Source organism: Micrasema longulum, unplaced genomic scaffold (genome assembly GCF_059751315.1).
Source record: "Micrasema longulum isolate JH-2025_06_02 unplaced genomic scaffold, ASM5975131v1 h1tg000859l, whole genome shotgun sequence".
Lineage (NCBI taxonomy): Eukaryota > Metazoa > Arthropoda > Insecta > Trichoptera > Brachycentridae > Micrasema > Micrasema longulum.
The window spans coordinates 140,435-167,035 of record NW_028278051.1 but is presented as its reverse complement, the minus strand read 5'-3'; the positions used below and the strand labels follow the sequence as shown (position 1 = coordinate 167,035).

The 26,601-nt window shown below is 32.4% G+C and overlaps 1 protein-coding gene across 1 annotated transcript in view; it reads left to right on the top strand.

The window, feature by feature from the left end:
* LOC148278574 (cyclic nucleotide-gated channel alpha-3-like) overlaps window positions 1-26,601 on the top strand; it is a gene marked incomplete at its 3' end in the record, with an annotated part of 169,032 nt that overhangs the window by 2,631 nt on the left and 139,800 nt on the right. The window contains exon 3 of the mRNA XM_088231187.1: window positions 10,718-10,819. Coding sequence (XP_088087313.1) covers window positions 10,718-10,819 — 102 coding nt within the window. The remainder of the gene's footprint in view (window positions 1-10,717; window positions 10,820-26,601) is intronic.

Below are 26,601 nucleotides of genomic sequence, written 5' to 3'. Positions count from 1 at the left end.
GGTTTACTCCGTGCTCATACATGTCATTCTTCTTTCATTCCGAGTTAGAGTGAATGATGTATCACTTAATTCGCCCCAAGTAAAAGACGCAAAATTGATTACAAAAATAAATTAAAAGTCAATTTTCTGATCCCATCTTAAGGCACAGCTTTTGATATAATTTATTAAAGTGCCATTATCTCAAAAAATTAACGGTTTTTTACTGAAGTCATGTTTACACATTCTGATTAGTCTTTTAGATATCAGTCCTCAAAGAGAATACATTGGTTTTTGAGACAACCTATAGAAATAAATGGTGTTTGCGAATTTGGAAAAAGACAATAGTCAATAAATATACTTTTTATTTTGTTCGTTTATCTGATCATGCCACGTCTTTCTTGGCAAGCTTCGTTCTACGTTATATCTTAATTACACAAAATAGTTTATTTTATAATAACTTGCCTCACTAGATAAACCTGTATCGAGGCAGGGCCTCAATTATGAACGCTATCTTCATCTGTACATATCGAGACGGTATACTTAACTTCTGTACTATCGTTATGTATGTATGTATACCTCGGTATGTTCTACATACTTGTCAGCTCGACATCATATGATCGAAATCATCCAGTGAATGACACCAAGGGTTAAGTCAGCGGTCCTTTCGTTATGAACATTAAAAATAGTTCTCATTTATATTTTAAATAGGCTTCTGTGATAAAAAGTGCCCACTTTAAAGTGATTATAAATTCCAATAAATCCCAGATCAAGCAAAAAATTATCGCTTGAACATGATTTTTATATGACTTTTGACAAATACCAAGACGGTACACTTAACGATTGTCTGTATTTATCTACTGAGAAATTACAAGGCTGCTCTCGATACGTACACTCAGAACAATGGTAAAACTAGTGGAAAAAAGATAATAACTAAATTTATTTTTTACACTGGTAACATCTAGCCAGTCTAGCCACTGCATCTAGCCGCTCATTCTCAAAACTGACACTTATGTTGGAATTTAATTCGACTTTAAAATTTACTAATTTCTCTTTCATATTTTTTACAGGCTTTTAAGAAAAAAAGTGTCAACCTCAGAACGACAAATTTTTTAAATAAATCGTAATTAAATGAAAAATCGCTAGGTGGAACAAATTTTTTGTCACTATTAATGCGTAGATAAACGTACCGAGGGGTTCTAGACTCGAGATAAAAAGTAGTTTGTGACACTTGTCAGCTCTCCGGCTATCTTGATGCAAAAAATCACGTCAAGTAGTCTCTCCGTTGTGACGTGAAAAAATAATTTATTCTTCTAATAAACATTTTCGAAAATACGAAAGATATCTTATGACAGTTCTCAGCTCTCCGGATATTCTTATGCAAAAAAACACGTTGATTGATTGCTCCATTGTGACAAAGAAAATACAAACAAACAGATGAACGCACTTTCGCGATTATAATATTTGTTGTACCTTAGAGGATAAAACACCAGAGTTCTCTTTCTGCCGTAAAGTTATCGCAATAAGCAATTCTATGCTTTGGGTTAAAATAAAAATCTGAATTCCAGTTTATTTTAATGCAAAAAATATCAATAGTCCCAGATTATTTTGATATGTACTATTACTATCGAAAAATATTTATTATATCAATAAAAGACGAGTGATACTTTAGTCCACAAATTTGGAATATCCGGTGACCGGTTTCATCGCTTTCGCGACGTCTTTTAAATTTTTTTTTTTTCTTTTTTGCACCACAACAGGCCAGGAGGCCTAATTACAGTGGTGAATTACATCACAGAGCACCCAGGCTTGAGAAAAATCACATTTTATTTTTTGTGTTCTCACCGGGAATCGAACCCGGAACCTCCCGTGCGTGAGTCAAGCGTCTTGACCACTACACCACGGAGGCCGCCTTCGAGACTGGTATCTTTATTAAGGAGTTCAAGGTATTTATACAAAACAGAGATAAGGATAGATAATTCAAAATTATATGAAAGTAAATTAAATAAAGTTATTTTTATCTTAAGGATCATTATCATTTTTTTTTTCTTTGGGTTAACTGACGAATAAGTTTAAGTATTTTATTTTATTTTTAGTGTCCCATACTTCTTTTGTGTGATTTTGTCACACTCAAAAACACTGACAAAATCACACTCACGAAGGATATAATACCTTACTTTGAACTCCTTAATAAAGATACCAGTCTCGAAGATGTCGCGAAAGCAATGAAACCGGTCACTGGATATTCCAAATTTGTGGATTAAAGTATCACTCGTCTTTTATTTATATAATAAATTACAATGAACTTCCATCAAGAATTTTCACTTGCAAACTTAAATGTTTTAGAAAAATATTTGTTTTACATTAAAAGTTATTTATAGGTTGAAATTATCACATTTGGTTCAAAAGTGGCGATGATTTGGAAATCACACAATCTAAAAATCTTGTTTCCTGAACATTTTGTTTATGATTTATCCTTTAAGGTACAGATATTAGTAAAAAATATGTATGTTTAAAAAAATATTTTTAAATATATTCAGATAGACAAATAAATAAATATAAGTATACAATATTACTACTAAATATAATTTTTATATAAATTCAATACATATTATTCACAACGGAGTCCTGGTCTCGACCCTGATGTATGGGAGCGAAGTATGGACTTGGAAAAACAGGGATGAAAGTAGGCTGAATGCTGTCGAAATGCGATCTCTCAGGCGAATTTGTGGTAAAACTGTGTACGAAAGATGCACAAATGTTGAGATGCGTACCTTATGTAAGGCTGAGACATGCATTATCGACAAAATCAGGATAGGAGCTCTGCGCTGGTTTGGACATGTGGGACAAATAAACAGCGATAGAACGGCTAAGAATATTTACAATGCGAATGTTGATGGATGCAGAAATAGAGGAAGACCGAGAAAGACGTGGCTCAAATACTTTGAGATGGACATGTCAAAAGTCGGAATAATCGGTGCATGAGAAGATGTATGCATGTAGAGAAACCGAGATCGTATGCAAATATAGAGTGATGTGGCGTTCAATCCTCTCTGCCTACCCTTACGGGGAAACTGCGTCGTGGTTTGTTGTTGTTGTTGTCAATACATACTATATTTACATTAACGTTTCCCATTACGTAAAAGAAAAAAACAATACTTGTGTACACAATGGGAAGTGGTGTCTCACAATAATTTGAATATTTTATTTTTAAATATAAACATTTTTAGGATAACATGTAAATTGCAAAAATAAATAATTGGTGTTTTTAATCAGTGCTTTACAAAAAAGAATTAAATTTTTTTTTTCACTTTTTCCTCAAATATCTTTTATTCCTGATTGAAGTTTTTTTTTCTTTTTTTTTTATTTCATCAAAGAAAAATATACCTCTATGCGTGTAATAATGTTGTGCAGCACAAGTCTAATCGTTTTTAATTTTAGAATTCAGATTTAGATGTAGATATATATTACATTTTTTTACCGTGTTATTTTGAAACCGTGTAAGAGTATAGTACACAACCAATCCAAACTTTATCCCGTTTCTTAATAAAATAGTTTAAAAGTAGCTAACAACACATACGAAGCATTAACAATTTCAATTTCAGGGTGTGGTAACTCTTTAGAAAGATTTACGGAGGGGTTCTCGCGAAAGCTTCAGCCCTTTCATTAGACTGAACCTTGGAACGAAATCCTTAATAATTACACAAACTTTGCCAATAATATTGCTCCAAAATTACGCTCGCATTTAATGAGCGAATAACTTCGCCAGCAAGGCGCGATACAAACGCACGCACGTTCTTGATTGTCAACACCATAGAAGAACATCATTTTATTTTATTCATCATGATCCACAAACAATAAACATTACTAAAATAAAATAGCTTCGTTTTTAACCACTTGTTTTTTCTTTTTTTTTGTGCCATATCAGGTCTCCCCGACGTTGGCGATCACTCTAGAGTAGGCGTTCCGGCCTCAACCCCGCGCACTCCCGTCCAGTCGTGGAGTTTCTCAGCCAGGACATCTGTCGCCTTCCAACTCCACGCTTTCCTTCGATCTTTCCCATCGTGATCAGCTGTAGAAGCTCATATTTGCTTCCGCGCATGATATGGTCTAGATGTGCGAGTTTTCTCTGTTTTATTGAGGACAGTAGTTCTTTTTCGGCTCTGGCTCGTCTCAGCACCTCCACGTTGGTCACCAAATCTGTCCACGAGATTCTCAGCATTCTCCGGTGGAGCCACATTTCAAAAGCTTCTAATCGGTTCATGAAGTTCACCTTGAGAGTCCATGTTTCAACCCCGTAAAGTAGTATTGACCACACATAGCACTTAACCATCCTCTGTCTCAGTTTTAAATTAAGACTATCACCGGAGAAGAATGATTTCATGTCATTGAATGCTGATCGTGCTATTTTTATTCTGCATCTTATTTCCCTATCCGGATTCAGATCAGAAGTGATTTGACAGCCGAGGTATTTAAAGTTCGTCATTTTCTTGATTGTTTGCCCATTTATTCGCAATACAGCATTATTGTGAGGGTTTCGGCTAAACACCATCATCTTTGTTTTGGCCACATTGATGTTCAAGCCCATTACCGGAATATAAGTTAAAAAGTAAGGGCGATAATATGCAGCCTTGTCTCACTCCACGCTTAATTAAAATATCTCTCGTTACATTGTGACCTAATCTTATCACAGCTGTCTGCTGCCAGTAAAGATTCTTTATGAAGTTAACATCCTTGTCATCCAGCTGGCACTCCTGTAACAGTTTCAGCAATTCTGAGTTCTTTACTATTTTAAACTAAATGTTATTAAATATTTGTATATAACCACTAACCGACTTTTTTATTATTTTTTCTACCGACCGGTTTCAAAGCTATAAAATATTATTTATCTAGGTATACTTAACCTAGCCGGACCGAAGGGGGGGATTTGAATCCCTCATAGACAGATTTTAATTCGATAACTCAAGTATTATTAAAGCTATTTACCGTATATTTTTTGTAATCGTAAAATTAATAGAAAAAAGCATTTTCCTATTATTGTTTTTAAATTTTGAAATTGTTGTTTTTTTCATTTTTATATTAGCACAAAAAAGACGTAAATTATTCAAGGGTTAATTTCACTTTATGTACAAAAGTATTTGGAAAACTAACACAAATGAATAAAATACACGAATGAGTAAAATATGTGTACGCGAAAACATGAATAAATTTTTGCTCGGTAATAAACACTTCCAACGTTTTATTCTTCTGACGCCATATACAAGAAGGCGGTGGGGTCGTTTGGTCCCCCGTTCGAATCATGTGGAATTTTTGGATGCTTAGTTAGAGAAAGGTTAATGAATGCATTAAATCCTATTTTATTTCATCAATGTTTACTAAATATTACATGTTGTTATGTTTCCATGACTGATTTAAGCTGTGAGCAACTTGATAAACTTGAACGACTTCAGAATACATGCATAAGGTACATTTTTGGTCTTAGGAAATATGACCACATTTCTGATTATCGTAGGCAACTGAAATGGCTCAAAATTAGACAGCGGAGAGACTGTCACTCCCTCTCACTTCTGTTCAATGTACTTCATAGTCCTATCGCTCCTATATACCTGCGTGAAAAATTTCAAAGCTTATCAGTTCATGGTTTACCTCTTCGTTCTAATTATCAAGGCACTCTCTTAATACCCATCCACAATTTCTCTTTCTTCTCTAACTCATATAGTGTCCACGCGGCTCGACTGTGGAATCATCTCCCATCCACCATCAAAGATGTTACTACATTTTCTCTGTTTAACTCACGTCTGAAGAAACATCTCCTTTCTCTTCCTTAATCTTTCCTCCTTTCCTTTTTCCTCTTTTCTCTTTTTTCCTTTTTCTCATTAAGTAATAGTTTTGATTAAAGGTAATTTATAGACAAATACGTTTATTTCTATTTTTATATATTTTTAGCTTTTTAATCTTTTTTTTTCGATTGAATGTGTTCTGTAACTTGAATTATAAAAATAAAACTTTTATTTTATTGGTTGGTTGGAAGAAATTGACATTTGGCAATAAGCCCGCCAATGTTCAAATAACATCATGTACAAAAAGTTAAATAAATAATGAATTAGTTCATAAAAGGTGCTGTACGTCAATTAGCCCCGTTTTTTTTCCGCGCGCACTTGCAACGTTGCCAGACCTGTTATTTCCGAGCACAAGTTAAACAACGTAACGTGAAAATTTCCATCCTTTCGAAAAATTCGTTGACAATGCAGCTAAAAATACTGAACCATGTGATTTCGAATACTTGACAGAGCGTGGCAAAACTCGAAACAAAGAAATATAGTCTTCAACCAACCCGTGGGTCGTCAAAACTCGACGTCAGTCCTCGATATTTTTTTTGTATAATTTGCGTGCTCCTAGACCGATTTTCTTACATTTTTGTATAATGTTTGTTCGAACAAGCCTCACATGACCACATGATTATGTTATCTCAAAACCTTTTATCTTATAATTATTATCATAAGATTCCTTTGTTTATTATATTCCGAAGTAATACCATTTACAAATTTACTCAGCGAAATGCCAGGAGGTAATAATCGCTCTACAATGGAAATGTCCAACCTCAAAACCTTCGACCTTCTAGAGTCAAATTTCACTCTGAGATGTTATCATATATTCCCCAAGAAGAGATATTTGACTTAATTTACATGATGACCAATTCCGCTCAATACTCCAGACGTTTTTGAAGGCAATACAGTAACCTATCTAGGAGACGTTGAAGAAATCAAATTTAACTCGAATTATATACGGGATCTCCATGTACATTCTCCAACTTCGCAAGTAATATTATGATCGCCATTACAGGTTTAGAAAGATCAACTTAATTCTAGAAATTGATTATGTTATATTTAATTTTAACATGAAGGGTTAAATTCATGAAATACCCACATTATGGGAACATTTAGTGAAAAGTTGAATTCTGGTTTGTCTTAACATTTTTTTTGCGAATTTCACATTTATAAAATTCATTTTCGTTTGGTAAATTTGAATAAATCAATAAACTTCTAGACTTTTTATTGACTGTAGAGATATTTAAATAACTTTTTATTTTTAATTATTTTGTTTGGGAAATCAACAGTTCTACATAGATGTTTATAGTAAACAAACAGATATAGTGTATAAACCCAGAACCAATAACAGATTTCTACAAAGTATACAAAGTTAGTAAAGATAATATATTACATATTAAATAAATACATATAAGTTTATACATATAAAAATGTTAATTTCATGTACTATATGTAATATTTTTCAATAATATTTTTTTTTTAAATATTTTTTTAAGAACAGTAAGTTATTGTAAATTGGGCGAGATTAGGACAAAAATGCTTGAAAAGAGGATAGTATGCAATTTTTATTTTTATTTCTTTTAATGGACAAAATATATATAAACAAATTACAACAGGGATGGAGAATACCTTAAATAAGGGAATATGGAAGTCAAGGCATTAACAGGGCTTATGACCTGTCATTGGCTGGTTTAAGTGGCCACTTTACACACTGTGTAACATTCACCATTTTGCCTATGTTTGAACATCCATATTTCTTCAATTCTTCCATTTGTTGATTTAAGTGAAGTTAAAGAGCCACTCTCCTATTTTGCTCTTGTTACAATAAGAGTTAAATTTAAGTTTTTTCGGCAATATATTAAAAATGCTAGGTACTAAATATTTGTGAGTTCCATAACCATACTTATTACATACTTTTGGTACTACCAAGCCATCATTAGACGTGAAGCATGTATTATGGTTATGATTGAGAGGAAACTTGAATGTATTACTATTAAGTTGTTCAAAAATGATGCAAAGCCACAGTAATCCTTGAACATGCAGAGTTTTGATTGTTTTGTACAGGAGATCATGATTACTTCTTTGTTTGTAAATCTCTGTTGGTATAATTCTCTTAACTATAGAGTACTGTAGACTATATTTGAGGAATCTAGACAGTCATTAAAAAATAAGTTGTTAACTGTCATTTTAGGTTAATTTGTGTTTGTTGCCAACGTTAGCAGCTAGCAATCCATACATACCATGTAGGTGATCCTATTAGGCTAACATACCTATAAGTTACAATATGGAGCTTTTAAATCAAGTATTTTAGTCTTGTCAAGATAGAAAGCGTAATGTGATATATATACGATCTTTACAAGACTTGATTTATATGCTCCATATGTGATATTTAGTGAACATTGATAAAATGAAAAATGATATAATTCTTAAATTAAGTATACCTTGATAAAGAAGCTTGTTTAGATTTGAAAGCAGTCGGTAGAAAAAAAAAGTGGTCATATAATTAAAGTTGTTTTTATAAAGTTTACATTTGATGCACTAACTTTGTGGTTATTCATTATAATAAAATAAATAAAACAACTTTGTTTTTAACCACTAATTTTTATTTTCCACCGACCGGTTTCAAAGCAAACAAGCTTCTCCATTAAGGTTTACGTAATTAATGAATTGATGAATTTAAAAAAAAAAAAAAAAGGAATCAATTCATTAGTTACGTAAACCTTGACGAAGAAGCTTGTTTGCTTTGAAACCGGTCGGTGGAAAATAAAAATTAATGGTGAAAAACAAAGTTGTTTTATTTATTTTCTTAAAGTTGTTTTTATTTATTTTATTATAATGAATAACCACAAAGTTGGTGCCTCAAATATTGAAAAAAATAAACAATACATTCGACGTTAGTAAAATAATCATATTTGGTCATGTTTAGATATTGTTCATCATTTGGGAAGTTCAGTGTTTTTTAACATTTTTTACTTGTTTAAAGACTATTAAACAAAGTTAAAAATCAAAAAATTAATAAGAAGTGTATCGTATTATCAACGTAATGATTTTTTAAAGTTTTGTATTTCCCAAATTACTCCGCGTGTGACGTCTCAAAATCACGTCCGCTTCTTCTCCGTCAGTTCTGCCGATTGGTGCGTTGATTTACCGTAAACCGGAAATTTTTCACAACCGATTTGTATGAGCTACATACGTCGTTCAAGGTAGTTAAAGTTCGTTTTTATTAAAATGATTTTTTAATTCTTTTTCATACATGAAAATGAAACTTTGCCGCACAATTTAATACTCTAATTTTTACATAGTGAAAGAAACATTTTTTTTATATAATTTCCTGTAGAGCTAAACTTTTTCATAATATGTAAACAAAATATGTGCAAATAAGTAAAAAAATAGTTAATAATATTTTTTTTATTAGACAAGCTTGTATAAAAGAATTTATTACAGTTTTACTTAACTAACATAAGCGACCATATCATCATCATCATTAGCCGTCTCTTGTCCAATGTTGAACATAGGCCTCCCCCTTTAGTCTCCATATTTCCCTATCCTGAGCCAACCGCATCCAACCTCTTCCTGCAATTCGTCTTATGTCATCAGACCACCTTGTCTGAGGCCTGCCGACACTTCTTCTACCCGTTCTGGGTCGCCATTCCAGGACTTTTGGTCCATCTAGAGTCTGTGATTCTGGCTATATGGGCTGAAACTTTTTGATGCTTGTGTTCTCCCTGTACTGACATATGGCTGTGAAACTTTCGTGTTCACGAAAAAAAATTTACACAAATTAACAGTGACACAGAGAGCCATGGAAAGGAGAATGCTGGGTATTTTGTTGAGAGACAGAAAAACCAATACATGGATTAGAGCGAGAACAAAGATTACCGATGTGGTCCATAGGGCTGCCAACCAGAAATGGAACTGGCTGGTCATATACCCGGCGTCCATATAATTTTAAAAATTCGTTTGTAGTTCTCCCATAACTATTTAATGTATCGTTAAAGATATCAATATCAGCTTTACTTTACATGTGATTATAAAATCTAAACACACGTGATAATGCATTAAAAAGCGTCATATATTTTTTTACGGTTGTAAGATAAAATGTACTGTACAATCTTAATCGCTGGCTGAATTAAGATCTTATTAAGATAATCATGAATAAATAAGGGTCTATAAAATACTAATGAGTAAAAAAAAAAAATATTTTTTTATTTTTATAAATTTTCATTCCACGAAAACGCTTCATTGCATTGTCAACGCCCCGCCCCTTGTATGTCACTATTCGCATTAAATTTATAATTAATAAACTAATAACTTTTATATCTACGTAATAAAAAAAAAAAACAGGGTTAAGATTTTTAGTATTCCTTCGTTTGAAATAAGTTATCAATAAACATTAAATACTTATAGGGCACAGAGAAAGCATTTTATCAGAGATCGGAGGTAAATCATCTTCACAATCAAAAGCTAACTGGTGTGTCGCACTGTCGCGGCGATGAAGTAAACGAATACAAAATGTACGATTGTCTCGAAAACTCTTTACGACTCACTCTCGACCGTATATATATATATATATATACATATATATCGCGAGCGCGAGAGACAATTTTACGCAAGACGCAGTCCAGCCTGTATCACTGCCACAAAACGCCAGCTGCTCTTAGTTGCTCTCGGAGCTCCGCCAAGGGTGGTTTATTTGCTCGTGCTGTGAGCATAAGCAAGTGGTTTTTTCATGTTTTTTGCGATTAGATATAAAATTTACTTTTTGCTTTAAATACAGTTAATTGAATCAATTACCTAGGAATGATTCATTTTAAATCCCTCATTTTTGTATGCGTATTGATTGCACAGCAAAGGAACGCGCGGATTTTTTTGGCACATTAAGGGAAGGGTTCATATAATTGTTTGCTTTGCAGGCTGAAGCTGGCGAGCAGCGCGGCACTGGCGAGCAGTGGGGAGGCACCACTTTTGGGGCCACCCGCCCCCACACCAACCAACCACTTGCTGACGGAGGAGAGGTAGCATTATCCCTTTTCTCTTATTGCCCTCTAATTTGGGATTTTCGAAACAAACAGTGCCGCCCAGAGATTATTCGCATATTTTTTAATTAAATTAATAGGCTTATTTTATTTTATTAACATAAACGGCAAATTTGCCTTTTACAAACATTTATAATACTAACATATTTGGCTTGATATTTTTTTTTTCTAAACAAATTTTTTTTTACCCAAGATTTATAAAAAAAAAATTAAACCCAAAAAATTATACAAGATTTATTTTCAAAAAATTTACCTAAAAATTATACAGCATATTTAGTAGAATGTTTAAATAATAAAACATTCTACAGTAATACAACAAGAAAATCATACGAATTGTTTCATACAGCTGGGCAAAGTGAACAAAAAACTGTAAATATTATGAAATGCATGAATAATTAAATATAATTACCATTCACCATCTTTGAAAAAGTTGAAAAGGTTTGTTCTATAGGAACAATACCCTACACTAAATATATCAAATACGTGGGAATAACTATTGCCGAGTTCATGAAGTCTATTTATATTTAATACGGCATTACAAAGCATTTATTACAATTAATAAATTTTAGCTTATTCCATCAGTTATTACGCTGTGACCGCAGAGTCATAATAATTAACAACAGAAAAAATATTCATTAACTTAAAATAAATAATAATTACACAAGCTTACAATTTAAAGTGATTGATTTTTTTAAAAAGAGAAATACCTACTTAAGTTCTGATTACTTACTAAAATATTTAAATTTTCAGACCATTTCCTAAATGTCGTAAATAACTTAAGCTGGAAAAATGGAAATCGAGTTGTGGTAGAGTGGGATTTGAACTTCGGACCTTTGTCCCGTGAGTCCACAATACTACCTTGAGACCACAGACCGGAAATCAAATTCAAATCAATTATTTTTGCTCTTTACTGAAAAATACGAGTATTTTAGTTAATGCATCATAAACACAGTAAAATACAAATAAAAATAACTTTGAATCGTTTACCTAGTATGAAATCTGAAAATAACGTATTTTTGTCGAGAATTTGGTGGTGTTTGCATCCCCTATAATTCTGCATGTAATTTATGAATTTTGCGTAAAAACTTTGCATACTGCGGTGATAGTAAATAAAAAAATGCATTTTAGTATTTGCATGTTGGTGTAGTGAGTGTCCTGACGAAGAGACGGGTACGTCTTTTAACCGGTAAACAAAAAGTCAGTAAGTGGTTATATACTCATATTGACTAACATTAGTTAAGATGTTTGACCACAAGTCAATAATTTAAACAAAAACCATAATTCAATAATTATTTGAATACTTTTTTTATTATATTCTAACACAGTACAAAATTAAATGAGATATTTACCGATGTTGCAATAAAATTTTAATTTTTAAAAGACAAAATAATTTGATTAATAAAAAAATCGTCGCCTGGGGGTGCATAGGGTACTGCATTGATAAAGTAAATGCAGCATATCTCGATCACACGTTACACGAAGGTAGATCAGTCTTGCGTTTCTGGTCGGTCCAGTGACAACGAAATACTGCAGTGTCAAACCACCTTATAAATAAATATTTCATGTCGATCCTCCCAGGAACCGAATCCTGGACGTCAAAAATGGTAGAAGAACGCCCTAAGCATTACACTACGGGGTCGACTTTTCTCCATTCGGTTTCCTTTTAGAGGATTTTTACCTGAGAGCTGCCATCGAGTCGAAAACACGTGTCCATGATTCTGGTTCTATTTCACACACAAAACTGTATTCTTCATTTTCCCGAACACGGAAAAAATATATTTATACCTTTATTATTTCCAAACAATTTTTTTTTTGATATTTTTTTTACGTTTATTTTGTGTATGGCCACATGGTCCAGCTAAGAAAAAAACTAAGAGTTAATATTATTTTCATTTTATGACTAAGTTTTTTCGAAAAACACTGATATGTTTAATATAATATACGTGCTTATTGCTCACTAGTTAGACCCCATCTAGAATACGCTTCTCCTATTTGGTCTCCATTCTACAGGACTCATATTGACCATATCGAGTCTGTCCAACACCGTTTTCTAAGAAAACTGACATGGTTGCTCGGATTACAAAGGGGTAATTATTCCTATTCTGAAAAAGAGCAATCTCTTATTCTGTCTTCATTGGAGAGACGTAGAACTGAGATGGACCTTATATGCATTTTCAAAATTCGTAATGCTATAAGTGATGTCCCATCTCTGTTGCAATCAATTTCTTTTCATGTTTCCAACCGTGTCCACAGAAGTCAAAATCTTCTATTTATAAAATCTTCTAAGAGCAACTTTAGTTTTTATGCCCCAATGTCCAGAATGTGTAGAAGAGTCAATATATCACACGACTTGGAATTCTTTGGTATAGATCTTCCGGCTTTTCGTAGATCTATTCGCGACTAAACAGTGTGGGATGAAGTTGGATTGACATGGTTTAGCTCGAAGTCTTAGGTCTTTCGTTTTAATAAATATATATTTTATACAGTTATTGTTTTGCCCTTGTTTGTCTTTGCTAATTAGTTTTATGTTTTTTTTGTTCAGTTTTTTGCATTTATGTTTCTTCATGTAACAGTTGTAATTGGCTTAGGCCGTATATACAATAAATATAAATAAAATAAAAATATGTAATCTTTATATATTAGGTTTTGTGTTATGGCACAATTTTTTTATATAAAAAAAAATATGGTTTTACACGATTTACGCAATAATTTCAATTGTGTGGTCATCATTTTCAAATTGTCAGTAGATCACAATTAGAAAATGAAAATCAGGTTATGCCTGCTAAAACCTGCTCCCTTTATCTCGAACATTTGAATGAATTATTTTGAAAATTAATACAGTAACCATGACATAATTAATTTGGCAAAAAATAGGGCTGTAGAAGAAAGTTAACGATGCGGGCTTGATAAATTAAGGATTGCAAAGCAGTCTGATATCTGGAATAATTTATGTCCTTTTTTTAAGCCGGACCGTAAATTATAGCTATCAAGCATACCCATAAAAAGAATCAAACGGAAAAAGTACATAAATTATTATTTTATATTACTTTATATACACATAAAATTGTAACATAATTATAAATTTATTTTGACTTAACTAGGGTAAGTAACCCAGATCTATCTAACTGTTAAGTAAAAAATACGTAAGTATCTATCTATTATTTTACTAGCTAATAACACAATATTTATTTATTTATACATCAACGGTTCAATCTGTATCTGGTTCTTCATCACTGTATGAAAGAACTGAAAGATTTAAGAATGGGAGCAAAAATGAATGGTATAACTGTTAACTGTCTTCTGTATGCGGATGATGCCGTGCTTCTTGCTAGCAGCAAAGAAGGCCTTCAATTCTTAGTAACAAAAGTCTACGAGGTATGCGAGAAAAGCGATTTGCTTATGAATGTTGATAAATCGAAAGTGATGGTTTTTGAAAGGGATGAAAATATAACTAAATGTGAGATCAGCGTGAACGGAGATATTCTGAATCAGGTAGAAGAATTTGTGTACCTGGGAAGTATGCTTACTAGGGACGGAAAGGCCGATAAAGATATTGAAAGGAGGATGAGTGCCGGGAACAGGGTGAACGGTGCACTAAAATCTACTTTGGCAAACAAATGTTTATCGCAGGAGGCTAAACTAGCAGTTCACAACGGAGTTCTAGTTCCAACTCCTCTAATGCATGGGAGCGAAGTATGGAATTGGAAAAATAATGATGAAAGTAGGTTGAATGCTGTCGAAATGCGATCCCTCAGGCGAATGTGTGGTAAAACGATGTATGATAGGTGCACAAATGTCGAGATCCGTGAAGTGTGTAAGGCTGAGACATGCATTATTGACAGAATTAAGAAAAGGGTGCTGCGTTGGTTTGGACATGTAGAGCGAATGGACAGCGAAAGAACGACTAAAAGGATCTACGATGCAAATGTTGATGGATGCAGAAAACGAGGAAGACCGAGAAAGACATGGCACGATCAAGTCCATCGAATACTTGAAGATGGACATGTCAAAAGTAGCAATAATCGGCGTGCGTGCATAAGAAGATGTATGAATGTAGAGGAAGCAAGGTCTGTATGCCAAGATAGAGTGTTATGGCGTTCTATCCTCTCTGCCTACCCCTACGGGGAAACGGCGTGATGGTTTGTTGTTGTTGTTGTTGTCAACGGTTCAAAGAACCTTTTACAAACGAATAATAATTGACAGAAATAATCACAGCAGTGCACAATAATCATGTAGTACATAGTATGAAATAATAGAAAAATTAAAACTAAACAATTTAGTAAACATATTATACAAAAAGTTAAAAAGAAACATAACATTTCTAAATAAAGATAGCAATAAAAAGAGAAATCATCTTTAATAACAATAACAAGATAAATTATCTTCATCAGTTGGTTGGAAGAAGTTGCCATTTGGCAATAAATCCAACAATGTACAATTCGAAATTATGTCTAACGTGCTAAATAAAGAAATTAAATATCACTAAAATTATTGCGAGACCTTGAAAAAACTCAGAAGAGCCATCTAAAATCGCCGGAGAGGAAGACTGACAAAAGACGTTAGACTGCACCACGACAATGCGCGCCCGCAAGTCTCTCGCCAAACCAAGGATTTAATCGAAAATTCTGGCTGGGATCTCGTTGAACAGGATTCCTACATCCCTGATCTTGCACCGAGTGACTTCCACTTGTTTCCAAAATTAAAGCAACACTTGGGTGGACAACGTTTCGAGACGTCGACAAAAATGCGTTAAAAAATCTGGTGATTATGTTGAAAAATAGATAAGAAATTAAGCTTTTCAATATGTTTGTAGTTCAAATAAAATATGCCTTAAACCTAAAAAAAAAAGAGAACCTTATTTTTTACACAACCCTCGTATTATTAAAAATATATCTACTTTTAAATATAAAAGAAAAGGTTAATGAAATGAAATATTTGGGGATAATACTTGATTCAAAATTGACATTAAATGCAAATTTTGAACACGTTAATAAAAAAATATCAAAAAAAATATTTTTCCTTAGTAGATTGAGAAATAAATTAAATAAAGATACTGCAGAACTAATTTACAAAACAATCATTCTTCCAAATATAGATTACTGCTCAACAATATTATTTTTAGCAAACGAAGGAAATTTAAATAAACTAGAAATTTTTCAAAATAAAGCGATGAGAATAGTTCTTAAGAAAAATAAATAGGGCAATGTAAAAAAAATGAGAGATGAACTAAAATGGTTATCTGTAAGGAGAAGACTTAAATTGAATATGTTGATATTTATACATAAATTTTTTCACGATAAATTACCAAAATATTTAAAGGATAAAGTTGTCTTAAACAAAAATTGTCATGAATATGCTACTAGACAAAAGGATAAAATAAGACTACCATTATTGAAAAGAGCTGAGTCGCAAAATTGTTTGATGTATAAGGGTTTAAAAATGTATGATGAGATGCCTGAATGTATGAAGAATGAAAAGTGTCTGAAAGAATTTAAAAATAAATGTATAAGTTACTGTAAGGAAATGTAAATATATATAGATGATGTAAATGTACATAATAGTTTATATTAGTTTTAATATAAGCTAACTTAAGAAATAAATAAATAAAAAAAATATTGGTCACACAGTTGAACATTATAATATATAATACAACTATAGTTGACCATACAGTGTAAATTTATTATGTGCCTACATACAGAACTGCACATAACCTGCATATTATAGGCTGCGGATTCAAGGCGCAACATCATAACCTAAACTTTTTTCGGAAATTTCAATTTTAAAGGAAGTTAAAGATATGTTATTAATATCAATACAACTTAATTTCTGATTACACATATTGCAGGTTCTATTTACAAATGAATTTTGAAAAGATTCAATGGAACATTTAGAAATTTTGAATAGAGATTGGTTTCTGGTCTGCGTTGCTGGGACTTTAAAATTAATAAGTATAATTAATTAGTATATTTATTTAATAAGAATAATTAATAAGTGTAATTAGATATAACTTAATATTAGGACATTCCTCTATTATGTTTGTACTATTTTATGACTAAATAAAAAAAGCAAAGTGCACAGCGGTCCAGTCTCCGTGGATGTACAGTAGGCAAAATATGTGTCTTATGGTCACATTGCAATAAACAAAAAGCTATTTTATGCCATTATTTCAGCATAAAATAATTATATTTTATAATTCAATATTTTATCAGCTTTTTGACCGATTAAAGAGATAATTTTTTTATAAAACAGTCACTCGTACCCGAAAAATAAACATGGTTTGGTTTGTTAGAATTGCTTCCACTAAGCTTGTAAGATCTCGATTGGCGCGTGCGCAGACTTATGAATTCAGTACTGAACGACCGCCACACAGGAACCAACAGACTTGCAATTCCTTATTTGAGAATAAAACAGAGCGCAATAATTTTTTCTTTAGTTATCATATTGATATCAATAACTTCCAGGCGGTTGAATCTGGTTTTTGTCTATGAAAATTTGGGAAGACACAAAATGAACGTAGTTATGCAGAAAGCAGCCAGTCCACAATTTTGAAAAAATGAGTTACTGATGTTTTCGGGTGCAGTAAAGTCAATTATATGTTTTGATAAAAACATCCAGACCACTTTCATACAAAAAATTGTTTTAATCACCTTCTGAAAATAGTATCAATCACAAAAACGGTATTTCTCAATTTGCAGAAAACACCCACAGTACTAGAAAATCTTAAAGAATTTCAAAATCATTAAAAATGGTCAAATACATATTTAAATTCTTGTATGTAATGTAAAAAGAAAACCAATATATTTCCTGTTTATCATTGTTTAAAGTCAAAAACATTCAAACTGTTGTGGAGATTTGTTTATTCATTCTTTTCACAAAGGTGCTATTATCTCAGTTTCACTTTTCTATGGCTGGCTGCTTTCTGCATAACTACGTTCAAATATTGTTGATAAAACCAACTGGTCCAAGAAAAAAAAAAAAAAAAGTAGTATTTTATTATTTTATTTTTTTAGTTATTTATTCACACAAATACATATACATATATTACAAAAAAAACGTATTCCTAACTCTATGAGGCAAAGAGTTCTCTGTTAAGTTGGTATCCCAACATAATGGAAAGTGGAAGCATGTTTATTATTAATTATTAAATAATTGCATAAATAATCACTGAAAATGATTACATAAAAATATATTTCAATAAATATCTAGACAATACGCTTAATATCATATAAATCTATGCAATATCTAGTTCGTATGTAGGTGAAATAATTCGGTCAAAATATCACCAGCTTCAATAAAGGTTTCAGCTACTTTACTTCACAAAAATCAACAGATGGAAGAGTACAGGAAATATGCATGTTTAATCATGGGCATAATGGTGAATATTACACCGCCAATGACAAGTCATAAGCCCTGCAAATGCCTATATTATCATAATCCCTTCTTAAAAGTATTTTCTCTCTCTGTTGCAACACTTTAATATGATTGTTTTGTATAAAGTACATTGTACAAGGTGGCGCAGAAGTTGTCACCCGATGTTCTTTGGCTGTAATTTTTTTATTAATGAAAAAATTTCGTTCTGCTTTGGAAATGTATTTATTTGATATCTTATTTTTTTCCCATTAAGTCGAAAAAATGATATCAGCCAAGTGGCCGCCGCCAGAATTGATGACCATGCGGGTCCGATTTATGGCATTTTCCATCACTTTTTCCAGAATTTCCGGAGATAGGTTCTCGCATTCTTGACGGATGTTCTCTTTTAAAGCTTCAACAGTCTGAGGTTTGTTGAAATGGACCCGTGATTTCAAGAAACCCTACAATAAAAAGACTGGAATGGTTAAATCGAGCGATCTTGCCGGCCAGTGCCAATCGACAAAACGAGAGATTAGGCTACCCGGAAATGCAGCCCTCAAAATATTGGTTGTGGCTCATGCTGTATGTGCCATTGCTCCGTTTCGTTGAAACCACGTGTGTCACCACAATCCCAATGAATCTAATTGAGGAATGAAAAAGTCGTTGAGCATGGCTCTGTTGCACTCGCTGTCCACAGTAGTCGTTTGGCCAGCGGCGTTTTCGAAAAAAAGCCGCGATGATGCCCCAGCGTAAACACCACATCATGCAGTACTTTTGAGTGGGTATAATGGCTCTTCATGGATTGTAAGATAATTTTTAATGCCTCAGAAGCGATAATTCTGCTTATTCACATATCCACAGGGATGAAAATGAGCCTCGTCGCTCATGATGATTTTCGATAAATAGTTGTCTTCCTCGTGGTCGAGATTTAAGATAGCTTGAGCGTCGGTTACACGTGCTTGGTGGTCAACGGCTTACAGCTGAAACACTGTTTGCACTTTTTAAAAGACCATATTTAAGTCTTTAACCAAAATTCTCCATAAAGACAGCCGATTAAAAAAAAAAAAAAAAGTTTTATTTATTTTAACAAATCAGTAACATACATAATTGTATTTTTGCTCCCGCAAAGCCAAGGCTTGTCTGCGGGTTACATTACATTTAAAAATAATAATAATAAATTAGTACATAGTTTAATAATAAAATATATTTAAATGCACACTTATGTTTCACTTGCTGTTTTTAATAATTTTTTGACTATTTTTAAAAATGAATTTAGGTTTTTTTCCTCACGATTTTCAGCTGGTATTAAATGTACAGTTTTATTACTACACTCCCCATTGTTCTATCTCCATAGTAGTTTTACTGCCGTGGTACCGTCAGCTCCTGTGCAAATACTTGTCGGGTAACGATCTGGTGGGTTACTTTGGATTTAAAACTACAATCGAGGAAATGAGCTGTCATGTTCTTATACTGACACTGTTTGTTAGTTGGCAAAACGTTAACATAATCAAATAATGTTTTATTGTTGTCTTTTGCTTCAATCTTTATTTGAACAGGCGTGATAGTTTTTAAGATTTGTACCTGTAAGTTCAAGACTCTATCGGTATAAGATTTGAAACTTAGTCCCCATATTCTTAATCCATATTGAATTATTGGGTCAACTAGCCCCATGTAAACTAGTCTTAGATTGATAACCAATTGCGTGGCACGTCACCTGGTCGAAACTCCGGGGCCCTCTGCGACATCTTTAGCCACAGCCGCGATATTCTCAGCAAAATATTTGTTCCGGGGCCGGCCAGACCTGACAGCATTTCGTAGTGTCCCATACTCTTCTAGGCGAGCGACTCAACGCCGTAGTATTTGCCTAGTTGGTGTCGGAGGACCGGGAAATCTGCGCCTGAATTCTCATCAATTTATCCGCGTTTTTGAGGAGTATAGCGCTTCATGTCTTGTTGGCGTGTATTTTGTATCTGTTTACTTCATAAATGTCAAAGCAGAAGTGCCATTTGCAAAAATTATAGCACCTTCAGATAGAATGAAGGCTTTTGCGCCATCTTGTATAAGACTGCTTATTTTCTCTTAATAAAACACTGTACGACTTTTGTATAGACAACAACAAAGACTTGTGTTTTATGAGACTCTCAATATTTTATTAATATTTGCATAGAATAAATAATTCAGAGCTTTGTATCTTCAATCTAGATCTTTCCTTTGCTTGTGATTCCCAGATTGTCAAACTAAAAATGCAAATTACGAGTTCCTACTTTTCAAAGGAGATTTCTGTTATATTTCGGAGTCAAAACTCAAACAAATTAAAGTTGTATTAACTACAAATATGTCAAAGAAAAGTATTGATTTGCGTTTAAGTATGACAAAGGGGTTAAAAAATATATTTGTTTATGCACTATCAAACTATGCTGAAAAATGCTTTGATTTTTCATCTGATCACTAAGTTTTCTAATTTTCAGAGTCAGTTCTAGTTGGTGAGGGATTAAAACACACATCTGAAAAGTGAAACATAGCTGATAAGCAAAAAAAACATATGTTTAACTGACGTTTATACGAACCGCTGACTTACAGACATTCTACGTCATCGTTAAACATGTTTGGATTAGTTTGTAGAAACCAAAAATGGTTTGTTTTTGTTTCTGACATTTAAAAGTTGAACCCCGTACAATTATAATTGGTACCAGCTTAACGTCAAAAACATGGCTACCCCGGAAACTGGAAACCGGGAATCTTTTGCCGGTTGTCACAACAACATAACAATAAAAATGTGACGTTGCAAAGTTGTTCATTTTTATTAATTATTATTTTCTAGAATCTTCGCAGTACAATCAAATGCTCTGATTTTTACCACATGCAAGAGATTTTTTTTTACCCAATTGACCATAGCACTAAACTTCCTCATTTGAAATAAGTACGGCCAGAAACGTCACAAATTAATAATTAAAATAATGTGTGTGCAAAATCAAAAAAAACATAAACAGTGCTAAGTATAAAAGTAATGAGAAAAAAATTATCACAAAAAAAAAAATTATAATAAAGTCGTTGCATGTGGGTAATCGGTGAATAAAAACTTTTTTTTTAAAATTTTCTTTGCATTTTACAATAGGTATACATATGATTCAAATACAAAAAAACTATTACATAAACACAAAAAAAACTCACAAAGGCTTAGCCCGTGTGTGGGTACACATTTTATTTTTAATTTAAATAAAGGCTACTGGAGGAATACGATAGATATAAAAAATGAAAAATAATTGCTCATATTGAAACACAATTTTTTGTCAGTAAAAATGTTTTTTTTTTAAAAATAAATGTATACGCTATTCATTTAAAAAAATAAGCTTTTTAAATCTAGTTTTTAATCTGTAATTTCAGACAAAATTTAATTCGAAACAAATCCAAATAATTAATCTCTATCATATTGTCCTTATGAAATGCATGAAACAGTTTTAGAGTTTTGGTTTTATTATAAATTAGTAAGTTTAGTTACAGAAGGAGATTCCAGCAGAATGCTCCTACGAGGTTTTCCGGTAGTTTTAATTATTTAATACCAAAAACACGTCCGACTTTTCCTCAGAGAAATTTCTCTTTTGTTGCCCCAAGAGTGTATAATTTTCTGGATGAACATTTTAAGTTCTCCGAAATGAGAGCCATTTTCAGAAGAAGTGTACAAGTTTAGATTTTGTCTAAGGAAAAAGACCTTCGCAGGAGACTGCTGTGAGAAAGAGCATAGATTTATTTACTATAAAGCGTGCTGTACAGATGTTTATTGAAATATATGTTTACGTAATCATTTTTAATTTTAATTTTTGCTTTTCTTTAATAATTTGTATGCTTCCACTTTCCATTATGTTGAATCATAACTTAACACAGGGCTCAAGGCCTCATTTTTTTTTTTTTTCATTTAATTTTTTTTTGCACCACAACAGGCCAGGAGGCCCAATTACTGTGGTGAATTACATTACAGAACAACCAGGCTTGAGAAAAATCACATTAATTTTTTTTTGTGTTCTCACCGGGAATCGAACCCGGAACCTTCCGTGCGTGAGTCAAGCGTCTTGGCCACTACACCACGGAGGCCGCTCATAGAGTTAGTGATAAGTTATTATGTTTTTTAAACATATTACAACAGAGATGAAGAACATTTAAGAGAAGGTAATGTAGAAGTCTAGGTATCTACAGGACTTATGACCTGTCAATGGCTGGTTTCAGTGGCCACTTTACACACTGTGTAAAATTCACCATTCTGTCCACATTTGAACATCTATATTCTTTCAATTCTTTCACATGTTGATTTTTGTGAAGTTAAAGAGCTGAAACCTTTATTTGCGCGGGTGAGATTCATTTAATTGAATAATTTCACCTACATACTAGGCAACGCCTGAAAATGTTATTTTTACAATTTCTATACTTCTTCATGGACCAGGTCGGTTTATCAACAATATTTTGAGTTTGTCCAAATTTTTGTAGACAAGGACTGGACTATTATGTTTTTGTTATAAATATGTGTTTGTTTGAATAAATGTAACAAAAATATGTAAATAAATGAGTTATTTTGAAATAAAAAAGGGATTTAAAAATGACACCGCAAGGCCTCAAGCATTTGATATCGTGATCATTAGAAAAATGCAAATTTTTATGTAAAAAGGGAGGGTATTGAGCTCAAAATGGATACTCAGGTCCTCTCTATCATTCCCTTATACTCCAACTGGCTTCTCAAGGAACCTACACTTCCTGACTAGGAATAATTATTGTATCCTGCCATAAATACGAGCAGTAAAAGCTTCCCTGCTAACTTTTATTTCTAAACTTTCATTAATCCTAACGCCACGCCGGAGGCTTCAGGGGAGAGGAGGGAGCTCAGATTAGGGTGTGTAGCGTAAAGATGAACAGAAATGGCTTAACCCGTTCATTTAAAGTAGTTTTTTTTAGGATTAGAATAGAGGGGTAATGTTTATTTTATTCGTGTTATTATATTTTCGAAAACCGAGAATATCAAGCCATTACACGAAATTTAAAAAATAATATTGAAAATATCACGTCCAAATTCCAAATAATCCTCCGAGTAATAATTCGCTCGCGCTTATAGAGACACAATCACAAAATTTGCTACAGTTTACAGCTTCTACTTTCACTGTATGCTTTTTAATATTTATTTATTTATTTACATGTATATACGACTAATGGGCATTTTTGAGGACATATTTATACAGAGAAAATTATTATAGAGGAAAGTAGAAAGACACAATGGTATCAAGTAGACTTGGTGGGAGTGGAAGCGGAAAAGAGGTGTTCATAATGGAATTTGATTCAGTGATCGTATGAAAGAAGACAACTTTGTTATCAAAGAAATCAAGACTAGTATGTTTGTTGGCAGACATAAGAATTTTGGGCATAGGGGCATGAAAACCATAGTTAGTTTTATGGTTATCGATATGAAAGAGTAAGTTTTGTCTGAGGTTTCTTGCTGAGTTATATGCTGACTTAAAAACAAGATTTCATCCAATTTGTTGCGAAGAAGTAATACTTTTGTATCACATAATACTTTTGCTGTTGGATTTATTATTTCTAGTTCTTTTTTAAGGGTTGTTTAGTAGCCACCAATAAAAAGACAGACTGATAGAAAAATTCCAAAAGATTTAAGTCTTAGACCCTTGTTTTTTACTTCCTACATAAATAATATTAGTTTATGTATTAATTTTTTTTTATTCCTATTATATTCCAATGAAAAAAAAACTTTTTAAAGTTGTGTCAACAATTAAGGATTGTAAAAAACTGCAAGTTGACTTAAGTCAGAATGTGTTGCTACTGAAAGGAAAATCAGCTTATCTTTATATATATAATTCTTTTGTACGTGTGATGTCACTGAATTCCTCCTCAACGGCTTAACCGATTTACGTGCGGTTTTAAAAAAAAAATAGGTCTTTGCGCTGTGCGTGTTCTTTGATATTTAAATCTTCAATCTAATATGTAAAAAATAAGTAACGAGCATAAATGTCTCATTCATCGATCCACCAGGGCTGCATTCGAGGAGAATGCATTTACAAAAAAAAGGAAAGATGTTGATTTTTTGTGTACAAACAAGTTTGTTTCCAAACAGCATTTGCTTTTTGTGGATCTCAATAAGATTCTTTCCTTAAATTCCTCATAACTTTTTCCCATTTATTTCTTTTTCCTGGATTTTTGGTAATACTTAATAACATTAAATTCTAAACATTAAAAAAATCGTATTCCTAGATAAGTACACCCATCTGTTAGTGAGAAAACCGGATTTTGACGTTTGCCAAAAAATTCCATATTTGAAAAAAAAAAAATTTTATGTTTTGGAATTCAACCATAAACAAATACCTAGGTACCTACCCTCATTCAGTATTTGAATATTAAAAAAATTTAGTTTTTAAATTTAATCATAAACAAGTACCTAGGCATTTACTAATTAATAAAAAGTATGTTTCTAACGTAATAGCAGGCAAGCCAACGTTCGGGCAGAACGTCTGTCAGGTCCGCTAGTGATAAATATATTGTCATATCATTCATTAGGAAGAAAAAAATACATTCATCACAACTGTAAATAATCTGGGAAATATGTAAACCGCTCAATAAAAACACACAAAATTGGGTGTATTTATGGACAGTAAACTCACATTTCAAGATCATGTAAATTCAGTAGTCGAAAAAGATTATAAAATACTTGAGTTTATATCCCGTATTTCAAAGCCATTCACATCCCCACATATTCTCAAACTTCTTTACTTTGCTCATGTTCGTAGTCGATTGGAGTATGCTTTGATAGTGTAGCATCCTCCATACCAACTATTTATTAATCAGAATAAATAAATAAAAAAAACTATTCTCTTTGGTGACATCGATAAGGACATACACCTCTAATTCATTTTAAAATGGAATCGTTACAAAAGAGGCGATTAAGCATGATTTAATGTTAAGCAAACATTAGTCCAGAGCTTACTTCTTCCACTCTTTGACTATGCGGATGTATGTTATCCAAATGCTAACTCTGAATTACTTGATAAGTTAGAATTATTGAAGAATATTTTTATTCGTTATATCTTTAATCTTCACAAATTTGACCACATAACCGAGTATCGCACGCAACTACATTAGCTCAGTATCAGGCATGGAAGAAACATTCACATTCTATCACTTCTTGACAATATTTTAAATAATCCCACTTCGTCTGTTTATCTGAGAGAGCTCATCCAACCTCTTTCACAACACTACTATTCACGACTATCTCTTCGTTCTAGTAACGTGAGAACCCTTTAAATACCCTGTCATGGATCTAATTTTCTTGCCTCCTGTTTCACAGTAGTAGCCGCTCGATTGTGGAATAATCTACCTACTAATGTTAGAGACGCCCCTTTTTTATTTACATTTAAGTCAAGATTGAAATGTTACTATCTAAACATTTAAATTGTTCTTTTATTCTCCTTCTTTCCTTCCCATCCCTTCTCCACTCTTCATAGTAAAGTGTAATTTATTTTTTTAAATATTTTTATTTTGTTAATCTTTGTTTTTAATTTGTGTATACAATTGTAAGATTCAATATGTCCATGTATTTATAATTTTCTTAACGGTTTGGGTAGGTAGGAAGAAATTGCCTTAAGGCAACATGCCCGCCCTTATATGTATGTATATTGTATATTTATATAAAGTGTCAAATATATAAATTAATAAATTTAGTTTTTTTTAAAATAAAATCTTGAATTAAAGTTTTGTAGACTCATTCCCCTATCCCTATTTTGTTAAGAATATCGATTTGTTGAAAAGAGTCCAAAGTTAAGGTACAAAGTTGTCGCTGAGCCTAAACCGCCTTCAATATGTGGAGAGACTGGAAACTCTTAGTCTCACAACACTGCAGGAACGGCGAGAAATAGGTGACCTGATAGAGACACACGAGATACTCAAAAGTCACTATAGCTGCACAAATTTTGATCACATGCTCAGGCTTAAACAAAATGCTCGACTTTGATGCCACAGTCTCAAGCTGGAGAAAACCAGATTCATTTTAAATCCAAGGAAAATTTTCTTAAGTAAAAATTAATACAGCGATGATTTAGATTTATTTTATACCACGCCGCTGATGATCAAGTCCTGTATTTTGAAAAAGAATTAACAATAAAAAAATAAATAATGATCAGTTCTTCACTTTTGTTTTAACTCTTTATTCGTGTGTGTATTATTATTTTTTAAATTTATTATTATTTAATATTAATATTTATTATAAACCATTAAGTAAACCTAATTTTCCCTTTAAAGGATTTTCTTTTTTTTTCTTCTCTTCCTTTTTTTAAAAATACTGCTGTTTTTTATTATTTACCTTTCTTTCATAAAGGTAAATATTTATATTTGTTACAGATGTATTATGGTTTTTTTATAAATAA